This window comes from Pseudopipra pipra, chromosome 6 (assembly GCF_036250125.1).
Source record: "Pseudopipra pipra isolate bDixPip1 chromosome 6, bDixPip1.hap1, whole genome shotgun sequence".
Classification (NCBI taxonomy): Eukaryota; Metazoa; Chordata; class Aves; order Passeriformes; family Pipridae; genus Pseudopipra; species Pseudopipra pipra.
In genome coordinates this window covers 55,081,494-55,097,630 of record NC_087554.1, presented here as the reverse complement: position 1 = coordinate 55,097,630, position 16,137 = coordinate 55,081,494, and the positions used below count along the sequence as shown (strand labels likewise).

At 43.9% G+C, this 16,137-nt stretch overlaps 1 protein-coding gene across 2 annotated transcripts in view; it reads left to right on the top strand.

Annotated features, from left to right (window-relative positions):
• The first annotated feature begins 7,283 nt into the window (after positions 1 to 7,283).
• Positions 7,284 to 16,137, top strand: part of LOC135416280 (uncharacterized) — a 42,233-nt gene continuing 33,379 nt past the window's right edge. For both annotated transcript variants that reach the window (XM_064659246.1, XM_064659244.1), the window contains exon 1: positions 7,284 to 7,421. In XM_064659246.1, coding sequence (XP_064515316.1) covers positions 7,385 to 7,421 — 37 coding nt within the window. In that variant the 5' untranslated portion in view covers positions 7,284 to 7,384. The remainder of the gene's footprint in view (positions 7,422 to 16,137) is intronic.

Genomic DNA, 16,137 nt, shown 5'->3' with positions numbered 1-16,137 from the left:
AAGAGCGTTAGGGCAAAATATTGAAGCATCTCCAAAAATATCTTGAGGGGAAAAAAGTCATAAAAAAAGTGGGAGGCAAGAAAAGCACAGCAGGAAATCCTTTGCTGTGAAAATATGCTGCACATATAACTTGCTAAATGCCTCCTGTCTGTGGCTTTAGCTCCATTTTACAACACCTAGGGGGTTAATAAATTACAAGTGTTAAAGCCTATTGCTGCCAACACCACTTTAGTGAGCTGCTAAAGGGAAAAGAGACCCTGGATTTGGTGCTATTTTACATAATGAATAACTGAACAGTTACAATTAGTAGCATAAATAAAGATTTTTTATATATATATAGTATATAAATTGACATAATTTAGTTAAAGAGGTACCTTTTAAGATGATATTTCTTCTGCAAAAAGCAGGCTCCATCCAAGTGAAGTCATATGACATTCTCCTGGATTATACAAACGAGACTAAAATTGTGGATTAATGACTTCTTGTTGCCTAGTTGTTGATTTTTTTCTCAATAGAAAATTCATTAGTATTAAATGTCAGATCTCAAATATTTTCTACTGAATCTTAATATTTGCAGTTTGCTCATTTAAATATTTTGTAGCTTGGACAAGACAGAAAAATCTTTTCTCTCTTCCCACTTTAAAATATCATGGTTTTATGAATCCTGAAGTTCATAGTTTACATTGCTTGTGTGATCTTCAAAATACAGACCACTTGTGTGTTTTGCATTTTTTTGGTAGAAACTAAGCAGGTTTTAGATATACTTTTGTAATCATGATGTTTGAAATGGTGTTAGTAAATCAGGTTTTGCAAGTGGTTTAATGTTTGAGAATAGAAAGTTTTCCACAGTGGACCTTAGGGTTCATTTGCTTATCACAGAAATGTTTTGCTATTGCTCCATTCAGCCTTGAATAATCTAAGTTTGTTCTATGTTGCCTTAGTCAGTTTTTATTAGAAATAACAAAAAATCAGTGCCTGTGGTAATGAAGCGAAATAAAATTCTATCAAAGATCTTAATATATTTAAAATCCAAAAAAATTGGTGTTGTAATCACATGTCTTTGTATCTCTGATTGGCAACTTTTTGTCCTGTCTGTGGTTTACTCCGTGAGTTTGTCCTCTCTCAGTGATGTGGCTGGCTAATTCAGGACCCATTCAGTAACCTTGGCCTTGGAGAATGTTTTGTCTCTGCTATAAGCTGTATGTGTTATCTCCCAGGGGCTGGTTCAGAGCTCTTGTTTTGCCCAGTGCAGGCAGGAACCCTGAGCATCTGAGTAAAGGATTCCTTGTTGTGCCATCTTCACAGTTTTGGCTGTAATTTCTGTAATTTCAGGAGATGGAAGGAGGGTCAAGATTATCTATAGTTAAGTGGAATAGCAATAGCCTTTCTTCTTCCTATCTTGGCAATGTGTAGAGAAAGTTTAATTATTTACATGCCAGGTTGGAATATGCAACGTTTGAGGAAGGGTGGGTCCAAAATCCATCGGGATTTACACTGGACATTGATCAGTCACAAGGGCAGAGGTTAATTCTGGTTTTACTGTTCAGGAGCTCCACAGTCACTGCTGTTCAGCACCTCACTGGTCATCCTGGGGCGACTCACTTTGTGAAATGCTCTCCTTTCCATGCTCTATAACACCATCATTCTTGTTAGCTATTAGTAGTGGTTCAGGAGTTAGTAAACAGAGAAAAAGAAGAGTGCAAGTGTATGACGTTAGACGCACATGTAGCCATTATTTAAGATAGTTGTTTTTATTGCTTCTTTTACTATGCAGAAATGCTAAAATCTCCCAGCTAGTGTTTGGGTGTGAGTGCCCTGAATGTGCTCAGTGTCAGCTGACAGCACGAGGCAAGCTCTGCTCCAAATCTCTTGCTGTCCTCAATAGGCACAGTGAGGTTTCTTCTGCCCTCCCTGTATGTCTGCCTATGTAAGGGAGTCACCTCAGCAAGGGGAGGCAAACAGCTTCTCTGCAGAATATAAACTAGTATTTGATAGCAGCGAAGTCCCTGCCTTGGAGACCTGTCTTTTCTCTGTGTGTCTCAGCAGTAGGTGGATGTGCTGGCGATAGGAATCAGGGAAGCCAGGTTTCTCAGTTTGTCCAGACAGCAGCTTTGGCTACGGGCCTAACTGGCAGCCAGTAGCATTATGCAGCACTCGCATGCTTGTGGTTGGCAAATCTGCCTGCTACATTTATATGGTTGCTGAAAGAAGTGGATGTGGAAGATAAGGAGTCCCTGGGAATATAGCTTCCAGCTGAGAACATGCTGTCAAAGCTACCTGCCTGTTCATTATGCCCATTAGTACCCACTGCATTTACATTTCCCTGCTACTTGTCATAGCCAGGCTTCAGAATAGCCTGTGTCATAGCACAGGCTTTCAGAATCTGCCTGTGCATTGAGTTAAATCTCTCTTCCAGTACCGTTTTAGCAATTTACACTTTCACTTCCATTTCATTACAGAAATTGCTCAGGTCCTCTGCAGCTGTCATGTGCTTTGCCAACACCTTCACAGATTAATCCTCTTTCATCCTCTTTCTTTGGCTTCTGATTGTCTGGCAACCAGTGCTGTGATTATCAGTATTGATTTCCCAGCAGATGTGAACTCTTAAGTAGCAACAAACAGTAATGAGGTATTAGAGTTACCTGTTGGCTAGGAACAGGCTAGAGGAAGGTGTGGTAGCCCCTGATACTGAGACCCTATCTCCAGACTTCCTCCTAGTCTGGGGAGACCTTGAAGATCTTAAGTGCTCTTAAAGACCTTCTCCTGTGAGCATAAATGTGGCTGCTGAGCTTGTTTTTGGGGGTTTGCACTGCTGGCTACAGCATATTTAGCTCATTTGTTCTACTCATTCGAGCATGGAGGAGTTTCTTTGCTTTAGAGCAATACAAGGACATTGCTGGGAGAGCTGGTGTTTGGAGGCAGTACTGAGGCCCAGCCAGGCATGATGTTTGTGCTTCTGCTGGCAGATCTAGAAGAGGAGAAGGTATCCCTGATGCTTGTGCTGAAAGCAAAAGAAAAGGCTGTTTTGAAGGCAAAGGAAAATCTTTGTATTCTCCGAAACAAAACCTTTGAAGGTGCTGCTTGCCTGGAAGGGCAGAGCTGTGCTTTTGGAAACAGACAGCACATTACAGAAAACATAGTTTTTTTCCCTCCAAAGTCTGATTTTAAATCCCTAGAGTTGCCTCTCTTGCAACATTGAAGGTATTTTTCAGGGAACTACAGGTCTTGTAGTGGGTAATGTTGAATTTGTACATCATGGTTGAGAATTTGCTGCTTGTTTGGTATATTTTGCCATCAGCCCGAGAACAGCTGGTGTGAGCTTCCTAATAAAAACACAGGGATTACCTTTTGTAATGAAGCAAATAATACATGACTGGGATACAGTGCCAAAGTCTTTGAATGCTCTGGTGGTTTGCAGCTCAAATATTTATATTACTAAAGTAAATTATTTGCCAAACTGAAAAACAAAGCAGGGGGAGTGGTGCTTAAAATATGAAAATAGAGGCAGAAACTTTGTCCTATGGTTTGCACATGCCAAGTGTTATGTATGCTTAGGGTATTACATAGACTAGTAGCAACGTTAAAATAGCAGATAACACACATGGTTTCCAAGGGTGGTGTAATAAATTAAGTATGGTTTTGACCCATGGGGATTCTTTGATGCCTAAAAAAGCTGACTAGAAGCACTAATAATGTCTCGCTCTACCCATGAATGTCATTGTATTTGGAATTATCTAGTGGGTTCAGGAACAGGTAAATGGGGCTGAAGAGACAGGCAGGTGCATGCACACACATGAACACACACTCCATCATTGCACGAGTCTTACTTGTTTAAGAAATGAGGCTAAAAATATCCTTGAATATGAATCCAGGTCAAGCATGGTGTTGACTGTAAAGTCTAGCATGATTTTATTGACCTAATGTAGACTTCTGTTTTTGAGAACGACCCAGGAGACACTGAAGGCAGAACTTTCTGACAAGGATTTTACTGCCTTGAACTATTTTCAGAACATTTTTTCAAAAGTTCTAAGACACCCAGTTGTGCCAATGAAGGCTCAAAGGCATAATGTAGGCTGAATTTTCCCTTGAAGCTCAAGGATGTTATTTAAAGAAAAAAAATCTTATCCACATAATTGTTTTTGAACTTTTTACTTGAGATAGTCTTAGGAAACAAGCTTTCTTGAAACAAGCCTTTTCATAGAGTTGAATTGATGTAAGAGATGTTAATGATGACATGATTTGTGGCTACCACACTCATATAGGAAACTGTGGCACCAACAACTGAATTACATTATGTGGTAGCTGTAAATATTTTGGTGCTGTAATTCTTTCAGAACTTGATTTTAGGATTCCAAAATGATTGTGTGCATGTGAGATTCACTGGTACAAAGCATTATTCAGCACTTGGGAGTCTAATTTATACTTATTTCACCAGTGTCCTTAACATGCCTTTTTCTTAAGCCTTGTTTGCACAAGTAATTTCAAGTAGAGTAGCATTTTTGCTTCAGTGCCTCATGTAGTCATGGGGCATCTGAATAAGCTGTAAGTTGTGGTTGTACAGTTCTCCATGGATTTTATATCTGGTATGTCTTCTTTGCAGTAAAGAACACAAAGTAGTACTTCTAAAAGTTCCTCACAACCACTTGATCCTCTAAAAGATGAGATACTCAAAGAATATGCTGGCTGTTTTTAGTGTTTTGCTGCACCTCACCCACAGTTTGTTTTTAATCATTCTCATGAATGATTTACTGTTCCCTTTCTATCATGTTACTTTTTCATTGTTGCCTTCAGCGGGCAAAAAGCTTTCAGAGGGTTCTTTAGGGCTTAATGTATTGTTTGTCCTAGATATTTGGCATGACTTATTCAGAAATGCGTAATAAATACACAGCTCCTCTCATTTCTGATTGTTTGCACATTTGACAGATTAATGGATGACCAGGTGATGGATGAATTCTCTGTTCTAGACGAAGTTAGGGAGGGTGTGTGGGTGCAGGTGGGGTCTAAAGGTCATATGTAAATGTATGTAAGCTCATTAAAGTCCCTGGAGATGCAGTATTTTATACCAGTGGATAATGTGCCAGTTAAACTCAGAGACTTTACTTCTGAGGCATCTTTCCTGGTAGTGGCTCTGTGCACTTATCCCTGATTATGGCCATATAGATTTAATAGTTCTGTCTTCAAAGATAGCTTATCCAATTCTTTTGATTAGTTGCATTTACTGTGGCTAAAGAAAGCTCTTATTTTCCCTGCTTGCCTTTTTTTTTCCTGGTGCACTGAGACAAGGAATGCTGCGACAAGGGGTTTTGATAGTTTATTCTGTTTGCTGTGAGGGTAAGTCTCTGTGTGAGTCTTTGTGCTCTGGAGGATGCTTACTAGCACAAGCTAGAAAAAACTTCTTTTTATTTTATTGATAGTGAATTGTGAATCTCAGTGCCACCGCTGCTCCCACAGAGACTTACAGTAAACAGCTGAGTCACACAGATGAAGCCTGAAATTCCTCCTCTCCTAGATGCGAGGGAGTCCCACTGCTTCCTCTGCAGAGAGTCCTGAGCCACTGCATTCTGCACACTGAAAAATGTTCAGGTGGGCAGGAGGGTGAATGATTTGGCCCCTGCCCCTTGTTGGCACTGTGCTAATTTGGGTGCATGGGAGGCATATGCTGTGGTGTGTGCAGGCACTCCCAGCTTACTCTGTTCCTGGAGCAGGGGGGAAGCAGGCAAAGTCGTGGTGGGCTGCCAAGTCCCAGCCTGCTAGCTGGATTGCTTGACAGTCAGCACAAACCTCCTTGTCTCCTACTATGGAGTAAACCACTCAGGTCTTCTCTTACCCTGGCAAAGGTTTTAAAGAGGCAGCTCTGTAGTTTAACTTTGGGTTGTGGCAGATTTGCCTGATTTTTGCCTGTTTGTGCTCCGGGTCTGCAAATAGTGCTGTGTTTGCTGTAGTGGTTCCAACCTACGTGATCGGTGTTGGGGAGGTCTGTCTCCCTGCATCTCTGAACTCTGCACAGGACTGTTGCACAAGAGGCTGTGCAATATATTCTTCCAAAACACCTGCTAATAAGAACACACAAAACAAAGGAGAGTTACTAATCATGGGTTTCCCACAGTGGTCTCTTTCATAGGGCGATAATTAATGACTGCTTCTCAACAGATAAATAAAATATCAGATAAAATGAAGTCAAATTTGTAAGCCTTTACTCAGGACCGACTAAGCTTCAGCCATTTGCTCTGAGCACTTTTGAAAGCTTGGCATGCATCACTTGATGGGAGAGCTGTGCCAGAGCTGTGAAAAGCCGTATGTCTTAGCCCTTGTTCTGTGTCTTTTATCTTATCCATTTCTCACGTACACTAACTGTATTTAAAGGTTTTTGGAGGGCCTGTCATTGTGCTTCCATGCTGCTAAGGCATGAACAGACAGTATTCTGTTCTTAAATCTTGCTTTGAAAAATCTCCTCATAATATGTCCCAGCAGAAACTCCTGTTGATTTGTCCTTTGGCTGTGGCTGGATGCCCGGTCATGGGCCAGAATCAAACTGGCTGAGTACCAACACAGGGCAATTTGCAGTTCCTTGTAAGTGACTTCAGTTCATTTTGGCCATGTCTCTGCAGCATTTCCCGGAGCCAGTCATCTGTGCTTCAGCTGACGGGGGTGCAAGCTGAACTCTGACTTGCCTGGCTGAGCCTGCCAAGAAAAGCATTAGCTAAGCAGAAACAGTGTGTAGCTGGGGGCAGAGGTGAGCGTGCATTAAGTATCCACATCTTGATACAGAAAGGATGCAGCTACAATCAAAACAGGGTAAAGGGGACTGGGCAGACAGACAGCCGCCTGAGGTGACCCAGCAGTGCACGCCACGCTGCTTGCTGAGAAAGGCCTCTTTGTCTCCCTGCATTATGCCTGCCCGATTTGAGTGAGATGCAGAACAAATGCAAGAAATCCAACTGTATGGCCTTGATGACATTTTTCTGGTTTTTTGGCATTGCTTTGTTGTGCTTAGAAAGACCTTGAATATGTCGGACCACAGTGTGTATCTCATCTCCAGCCAGAGATATCTGTGCAGCTGGCTTGCAGTTCCCCTCTCCCTAATGTGCAGGCAAGGGGATGGAGAGGATGTATGAATGCTGGGGCACCTTTTTATCAAGAAAATTCACTGCTGAATCACAGCTGAGACACAGGATACAGAGGCTCAAGCTCTGTTTGGGAAGGAGTGGGGAGCAAAGGTGGGGAGGAGACCTTTAACCATCACCTACCCCTTTATCACTGGCTGTTGTCTGCCTGATCCCATGTCATACAACATGACAGTGTTTGTATTGCTTCCCTGTTCCCATTTAGATTAGAGATTGACCAATGTGACCTGTGTTTCCAGACCTTTGTTTGAGCACAGCTAATGCAAGTCTTGCTCTGGTGGAAGCCCTGCTGTGTCCGTGAGTATCTCTCAAAAAGACAGGCCAGTGTTTCTTATCAGTTTTAGAGAGATAGTCTTATCAGAATTCTTGTTTCACCTGGATATGCACAGTTCCTTTTTGTTCTGACAGGGCTTTACCACTCTGATTAATTCTGTCTGTACCATTAATCCTACCATAGGCTATAGATAACATGATAAAATGGACTTCAATTGCAGTTACCGCTGGTTTTCTTTTCAGACTGTCTTTCATATCTATTTCTGCACTTGCAAAATGGTTAGACTGTAGACCTTGAAGCTGTAAGACTGAACATGAGAGATACCAGGTCTGTGCTTCCCTGAACTTTGGCAGCATTCAAAAGTTTGGATTTACAACTTGACTTCCACTATCTACCAAATGCCTGCTTGGCAAAATAGTTTTCTTGAGTGGCATGCCCTGATTCTGGATTCAGCTTGGTGCTGTTTGGTGAGGCTGTTTGGTGGGGCTGTTTTGCAGTGAGTTCATGTCCAGCCAAGAGATATATTGGGTGTTGTCCTGAGGTAGTACAGTCCTTTAGCAGTCCTGGCTGCTGTTAGTGAGAGGCAATTCTAGCAATGTAAACGCTTATTTCTTTCAGTTGCCTGCTGTTCTGGTGTCCAACAGTGACAACCTCTGAGCCCATTGGTTTTGATCACTTTTGGAAATTTGGACTATGTATGTTCAAAACTGCTCCCTTTACATGGGAGGGCAGAGATAAGCCCCATGTCTGAGCTCCAAACCTGTGTCTTACTTGAATCTTTCCCATTTCCCATTAACTGTACAGCTTTAAAAGTTAAACAGCAAGCCTCTTCAGACTCTCTTCTTTCTTTGTTACTCTCATGTTCGTTCTTATTCCGGCTCCCTAAGGGGAAACCCAAATGTCATTTGCAGTTCACTGCCATGTATTACAATTGTTGCCCCCGTCTTGCTCTCTTTCAGAGCATGAACCCAACCAACCAACTTCTTATCAATTTGACAGGCTGTGACTGTTGTCCTGGTGACCGGCATAGTTGCACTATCATCGGGTACAGAAGGCAGGGAAAGAGATGCCTCAACCTGTGGGTGTAGCTGTGCATGCGCATGATATGCCAGGAAGTCGCTGGGATACATGAAGATAAGATCCAAGTCTTGGGCTATGTGTGTGAAAAATGAGGCAAAAACAAAACAGAGAAGCATGCAAAGTTAATAGCTATAAGAGAAGAAATGGGAATGTGTGTAGGAGTTGTAAATGCTCTGCTCTTCTCAGCATCTGATCTGTGTACCCATAATTTAGTGCATTTGTATATGAGAGATGCTTGCCCGCCAGCCTGCTGTCTTTTTCTACCCACTCCATGTCTCCCATTTCTTGCTTAGGTTTACGGACACGAGAAAGAATAGTGTTAGTAACACTTCTGAGTCACGTTTTCCATCCAGACGCACCATCCTTAACCCATTCATACACATGTCCCTGTACAATGTCGACTCCAGTTCACTAATTCCTTGTGTGAATTGATCAGACTGATTTTGCGGTGCCCTGTCACAGATTATCTCCTAGGCGCTAACAGAAAGCCCTGCTTTGAGCAGCATATGATCCAAGTGGATGCCAAGAACAACAGATGGAAAGAGATGGGTAAGGGAGCACAAAGAAACAGAGAGATATCATTACTCAGCACATAGGCAACGGTGTCAGCGTACCAGCTGCCTAACGCTTGGGACAGCTTTTGCAGGCTACGTGGTGTGTTCTTGTTTTACTGTTGGCTGGTTCCCTTAAATATCGTCAGCTTTCAGCCATTGAAGAAAAGGTGGGATGGGGTAACCTGGATAAAACTAGATCCTGGCTGTTACAGGCTATATGTCAGTCAGGGGATAAGAACTTGTGCAGGTATTCTGCATGTGAAAGGAATGTAAGAAACCTGCCAGTTTCTGTGCTGAGCAGGGACAGCTTTAACATGCTGGGGTGAAAGTGGGGCACAGCCCAGAACATGTTCCGCATGTGTGGTGGTGTGGTTGTGTAGCCGTGGTTGCTATGGGGAGGGAGTGTCTGGTTAATTCCCAACCCCAGTAATCTTCCATGGCTAATTGAGAGTTGAATACATTTGGTTTACTGCAAAAGCTGGCCTTATTGAACACTCATTACCACAGACATCAACTGAGTCCTGCACTAGACCCAAAATCATGGGAAGATACGTCTGATCTGCTGCCTGTCTTGTTTTGCTTGCATATCTGTGGCCTTAGCATTGCCCTTGCCTGAGTTTGCTTATCTGTGACCTCCAGAGGCCTTTCAGCAGATAAGATGCTCTACTAGACCTGCCAGCTCTCTGCTCACATCTGTGTATCTCCAAACAGCTGCGTGGGGTGGATTTCTGTGGGACACATTGGGGGGAGGAGCTGATGCAGCAGATCTGTCTCCTCTAAGGCGATGCTTCAGGGCAGGCTGTGTTTCAGGGGTGGTCAGTAGGGAGAAGTGATAGTCCTGTGAACAACATGAGTCAGACCCTGTGCCAGGGCTCCTGCTGGGATGTGCCGTATCTCCTGGATGAAGGATCAGAGCTCTGATGACTAACGAGGAAAGGATAAAGATGTTGTGGGATGGAGCTTCTGTCATGTAAAATTCATGATACTGGCAGGCCATTTTAAATAAAACATTACCCTCTCTGAAAAAAGACACAAAGTCTTTCATGCTTGTAAAAAAAAAAAGAAAAAAAAGAAGGGCTATTTAAAGAATAAGTCTGATGTGACCTTGAATTTGCTCTCCCAGCAACTTTGCACTGGAATGACACATGCACGTTCCCGTGAGGAAACGTAGCAGGAGGGGAACATCACATTCATGAGAGGAGGTGAGGACTGGTGCTTTCTGTTTAGTGGGAGCAGAGGAGTTGCATTTCTCACCTCTGCAGCAGCCTCAGCCTCTGTGGTGGCTTGATGAGCTTCAGTGACACAGTGCATGGTGCTGGTGGGCAACAGAGCAGACCTGCACCAGCTCTCCTGTTACGGCTCAGCTGATAACCTGGCTCCCATTACACTTCTCCTTCTGCTTTCTGTTGGCCTGCCTGCCTGTGCCTATTGTCCTGCACTCATTAGTACTACTTCTGTTACCAAGAGCAGACTGTTTTTCTTGGGCCACTCATAAGTTTCCTGGGTGTTGTGTATACTGACATTTCTAAGGGACTTGTGAAAGTCCCGTGTACCTTGAGCTAGTAAGGCATGATTGTGTAGCCCTTCCTCTGTAACATGAGTTCTTCCTCTTATGGGAAGCCCGATAAATGAAGAAGATGCTATTGTTTGTTGCTGTTACAAAAGACTATTGAGCTAAATGGGAATCTGGCACCAACTCCTAACTGCATAATTTCAGGAGGGTAACTGAAACAGTTGGAAATCAGTTTTTCTGCTAATGAGTACAGTGAATAATTGCTGCTTTCAGTTCTTTTTTGAGGCAGTATTAGCTTGCTGGTTTTAAAAAATGAGATAGAAAGTGCATGTGTCAGTGACTGACAAAGTATGCTTCATTTGTGCATTAATTGATCAAAAAAAATATAGTTACAGAAAATTCAGTGCAACATCACATGCAAGGTGTTACAAGTTATAGGTAACAGAAGTGACCTGTGTGTGAGTATTACATGGGGGATGGAAAAAAAAAGGAAAATTTGAGATATAAGAAGCTGTCTTCATGATGTTTATTACGTACCACTGGTTTTCCTGAGAGCAATCTTAGAATCGTGTGGCATATCAATGTTAGATGATGACACAGTGACACATGGCTAACCCTCCAGGCAGCTTGCATCACCCATGCCATTTGAGCAAGACTGCAGGATATGTCCCATGTTCTTAAAACACCCCATGGCATCCCTGAATATCATTCTCACTGTCTCCCTCTTAAACAGACTGAGTTCTCATGCTGTGCCATGTGTAAGAGGCCCTACCCTTTCCCTGTTCATTTGTGCTGTTTCTGTTTGCAGGAGAATCTGCAGTTGCCTGCCCTGCGTGGAGGATGTAGTTTGTGTAGCTCCATCTGCAGTGTGTACCTAATGCTCTGTGGCAGCGTGGTCTTGCTGGAGAAAGCAATGTTACTTGTAGTTTGGAAGTTGAGTTGGGTCTGGTCCAGTTGTCTTTGCCTCTGCCTGTGTTGTTTCTTTTGAAGTTCTTGTTTCTTTTTGCAGATACCTAGATGATATCAGCAGTTAGCTCAGGGAGGCCGGATCCTGGCATGGGAGCTTCAGGGCTTGAGATCAATTACAAAGGACAGATGAAAACAACTTTTCTGAATTTGAGTATCTCCAATGTGTAAGTGGATTGCCAAAGAGGCACTTGAGACCCCAAAAAGACCCTAGTCCTGGGCAGAGGCAGAGACAGAGTCAGAAAAGGTGTCAGCAAACACCAGGCTCTCCCAGCCAGCTCAACCCCCTCCCTTTCCCTGTGGCAGGAGCAGCCTGTCCCCATGCTTTCATCCTCTCAGCAGCAAATTCTGATGTACCTGCTCTGTTTTGAAGCCAAGAGACAGAGGTGTTTCCCAGATGTGCAGAAGCCTTGGGCTAGTGGTGGGGTCCTGGGGAGGTGGGCACGCAGGATTCCCATGTGGAACTTCCCTCCTGCTGAGATAACCTGCCCTAACAAGCAACTTTTGCTGCTTCCATTGCCAGATATGCAGCCCATCACTGCAAGTGATTCACCAGGCACACAGCTGACCCTGTGCCCCCACAGATCACATACATCTTGTTTTTTTCATATGAGTGGAAAGCCAGAAGACCCGTAGGCCTGGAGACCAGTTTCTGACACTCTTTGTTGTCATTAATTTCCAGAGATTAAGGCTGTGGCTCACTGCTCTGACATAGATATATCTATGTCTGAGCTACTCATTCTGAATTCCTTCTGTTGCTGATGGAGAGAATTAGGCAGTACTGGTATGCTGCTTGACTGGGCTATTTTGGATGTCTGCATTCACTTGAGAGGAAGGGCACTGCCTATGCCTGTGTCTTTTTTCTGCTTATAAAAGCTGTCTGGGTTATCCACAGAGGTGTAAACTACTTCATACTGACCATGTACAGCTAGTGAAAGGATTCACATCCCCACAACTTAAAGAGCCTCTTAACTTGAGCACTGGGCAAAGATTGGATTCCCCAGATAGGCCAGGTGAAAGCCAAGACGGTAGAGACCTCTATACAAAGGATCTCTGCTCAATCCTGACTGTAGGGGCCTCCCCCTGTCACGGGGATCCAACCTGACTCGTTTATCCCATGGATATCCATTCAGGTTGTGACCACTAACCTGCTGAATGAAAACCTGGTACAGAACTGCATTGCCTCCATTTATTTTGTTTGTGTCAAAGAGTTAAGAAGAGATCTCAGAAAATAAACTTGAATATTCATCTGGACAAGTTTTCTGTTGCTGAACTGGGCTTTTCTGCTGACTTTTGTCTGGTTGCTGTGGACTTGGGTTTACCCTTTCAGGAGTTGTGAATATCTGTATTTTCTATCATCCTTCAAACTCTGTCTGATTTCCCATCTCCTGTAGCCACCTGGCATCTTCTGTGCTCCATATCCTTGTCCCTTGTTACCTGTATCACTGTCTTGCCTTTTCATAGTCTCTCTGTGCCCATGTCTGGTTTGATTTGCTCACTGCTGCCCGTGCTTTGCTTTGTTGACTGTGAAGGAATGTGACCTGCAAGGTCTTCTGATTGAGTCTAACTTTGCCTTTTAAAAAGAAGCCCGAGATCTCAGCAACCTACCCAAAGAACTAAAAAAACAAACTACCCCAAACAAGACAGACAGGAAAATATACAGTGGATCTTTCCGTGTGCTCATAAATACAAGTCAGACTATCACATGGTTTCCTAAAAATAACACCCGTAGCAAGTGTTTTGGTAGGAATAATACTGACCAAGTTTGCATGTTGCCCACATGCAAAAAAAAAAAAATTTGGTTAGGAAAACCCAGAGTCCTGATGCAGTGTTTGCATTTACTGAACCAGATCTGAATTGAGAGGTGGTTAAACATATCTTATAGTCTCTTCTTGGCAGGCTCCTCTGCAGGTTTCAGAGGAGTGGGGGTAGGGGAATGCTCACTGGCAGCGTGGCCCGCAGCAGTTGCTTGCCGTCTGCATGGGCTGGATGTGTGGGTTATGCCTGTGTGGTACAGCCAGTGAGGGTCCACATGAACAGAAATCCTCTTCTGTAGCCTCAGTCCGGGATGTTCATGTCTGGATAATGGGTAGGATATCTCTATGATCAGTGAACCTGTATTTGTGTATATGAATTTAGCTTTCTGTCTTCATCTGTGGGGTAGATCAAAACATTTTGGTATTGATGGAAACCACTCTTGAGTGCCCAGCTCCTGCCCACCCAGGGACTCAGTCTGTGTCCCTATCCTTGTCCCTGTGGCCAGAACTGCAGCATAGCCCTGGAGTAGGAGCTGTACCTTGGGGGACATGAGCGAGTTGCCCCTGCCTGCCAGCTCCTTCTCATCCTGCCTGAGGGGATGTTGCTGAGGTGTCACTGGCCTTGACCTGGAACTGATCTTTGTGGGCAGCTCAGCACCAGTGACAACAGTGACAGGGCTAGTGTCAAGCTGGCATCCCTCACAGTGATGGACATCCTTGGATTTCCTGGAGATCATCCTTGGAGATCACTGGTCTTGTGAGTATTACTGGTTAATATGCAAGGTTACTGAGCCGGGCGTATGGAGAGGCCTGATAGGATCTTAGGGAGCTGAGAGCAAAATGCGTCAGTAGCAGAGGCAGGAAGAAAAGCTCCTGGGCTGACCCACCTTTCTGTCCTTCTGAGCCACATATCACTATCTTTATGTCACTGAGTGCCACGGGATGCACTTCCCATCTCTTGGAGAACTGGCAGGTGGAGAAGTGTCCTGCATGGCTCACCAGTAGGACATAGCATAGCCTCGTTGAGGCCCCCCTAGCTTCCCAGAGGCAATGGATGTGCACTGTGCCTGCAGCTGGATCCCACCACAACCTGGCACTTTAGGGCTCAGCAGACCTTGCTGGCTCATTTCCTCCTGGCATGACGGGAATAGGCAGTTCTTGATCCAGCACAGCCTCGTTGCCGACAGCCCAGGGCAGGAGCTGCCTCCGAGCTGCCGGAAAGCTGTGGGTGGCTCCGGAGCGGCAGGCTGGCCACCCCGCTGTGCGGCCGTGTCCCCCACAGCTTTGGCACAGCTCAGCCTCTCCATGGAGCCGGGGCTGCCTGGCCTGCTGTGTGTGCTGAAAGGAGGGCTGCAATCCTTTCCAGACTCCAAAATGAGAGCAGAAGTGTGTCGGGGAAGTGCTTCGTGGGGATAAGGATAAAGCTTTTATGACAAACGTATGCCATTGCTTTCCCTTGAGATCATATCCTCCAGCTTTTTTCCCTGTCTCTCATGATAAGCGATACATGAGTTTCTGACTCTCTGAGAAGCCTTGATGCTGGGAAATGCTCTCATTCAGGCAGAGAATCTAGGTCAGCTGTTTGTAAGAATAGATCAAGCCTTCATTGAATGCAGTGGATGGACCTTCAGCAGGACAGGTTTTTCCTGGCTTGTTTTGTTCATAGTGAGCTCCAAAAGTTGCCAGGCATTTTGTGGACAGCAGCTATAACATCCTGCCAGCAGGCTAGATGCAGTGTATCACAGGGGAAAATCAATACTATGAGATATTAATTGTGATTTTTCGATTTATTTTTTTTACCCTAAGATAGGGCACTCAGTAATGAAGATCTGTATCTATGGTCAAGAGGATCTGATTCGTGAGAACATACATTACAAAGAAGGGATTTAAACTTTTTCTCTGATTCCAGACCTATAAATAACTGCTCTTACATATGGCACCTAATTATTTAATTGTATATGCAGATTAGATAGTCATTTACATGCTGTCATCAGTGACAGCAACTAATAGCACTGGCAGTTATTTCCAGGCACATATGGTAATGCCAAAGGTTTTAAATATCAGTCAGTACCTGCCATACATATCAATACCTCTCCCCATCTCTTCCCTTCAAAAATATTAGAATAAATTAATAATCACAAGATGCATCTGCTTCTTCTTGGAACTGATTGTACCACGGAAGATCTGTTGTGTTGTATATTTTATATAAAATGACAGTCCAGCCTGGAGTTCCTGGTTTATTGGGGTGTGATGGCCCCCCCGAGACTGGGAAGGAAGAGGAAAGAAAATGTTAATGTGCTTTTTCTCAGTTTACACATGCAAATGGTGGGGGAAGGCAGTTGCTGACATAAAGGACTCAGGTCCCACTTGCACAAATCTGTAGATTTTTTTATCCAGCAGGTATTTCACAGCTCTCTGGCCTTCCCTCTGTGTAGACCTAAATGGTTATGCAGGGTAAGGGTAGTAGGAATCAGGGCTAGGGAGTGCCCAGTCCATCTTATTATCCTCATAAAAAAAATCAGTGCAGTCATATTTTTCCTGATGTAAAACAGGTTTTGTGCATGAAAGCTTATATTTTTGCTGCCATGTGCCCCATTTTGCCCACCTAAGCTATACTGAACTGTGAAGAGTATGGTAACAGCCAAGGAGAGCTCAGTGAACATTTAAGTATTACTTGGCTTAGAAGCTCCACATTAAAACCTTGTGCAGAAAATATAATTAATGAACCATTCATTCAAACAAACAAGCTCCAAGGCAGCTGCCTTAAAATCCAGTGATTCTGTGCTGTGTCAAGATCAGCTGTATTAACTTGGTTTGCAGTTTGTGTGATTTTCAGATGTTGTTGACTCCAAGGCATTTGATGTCATGT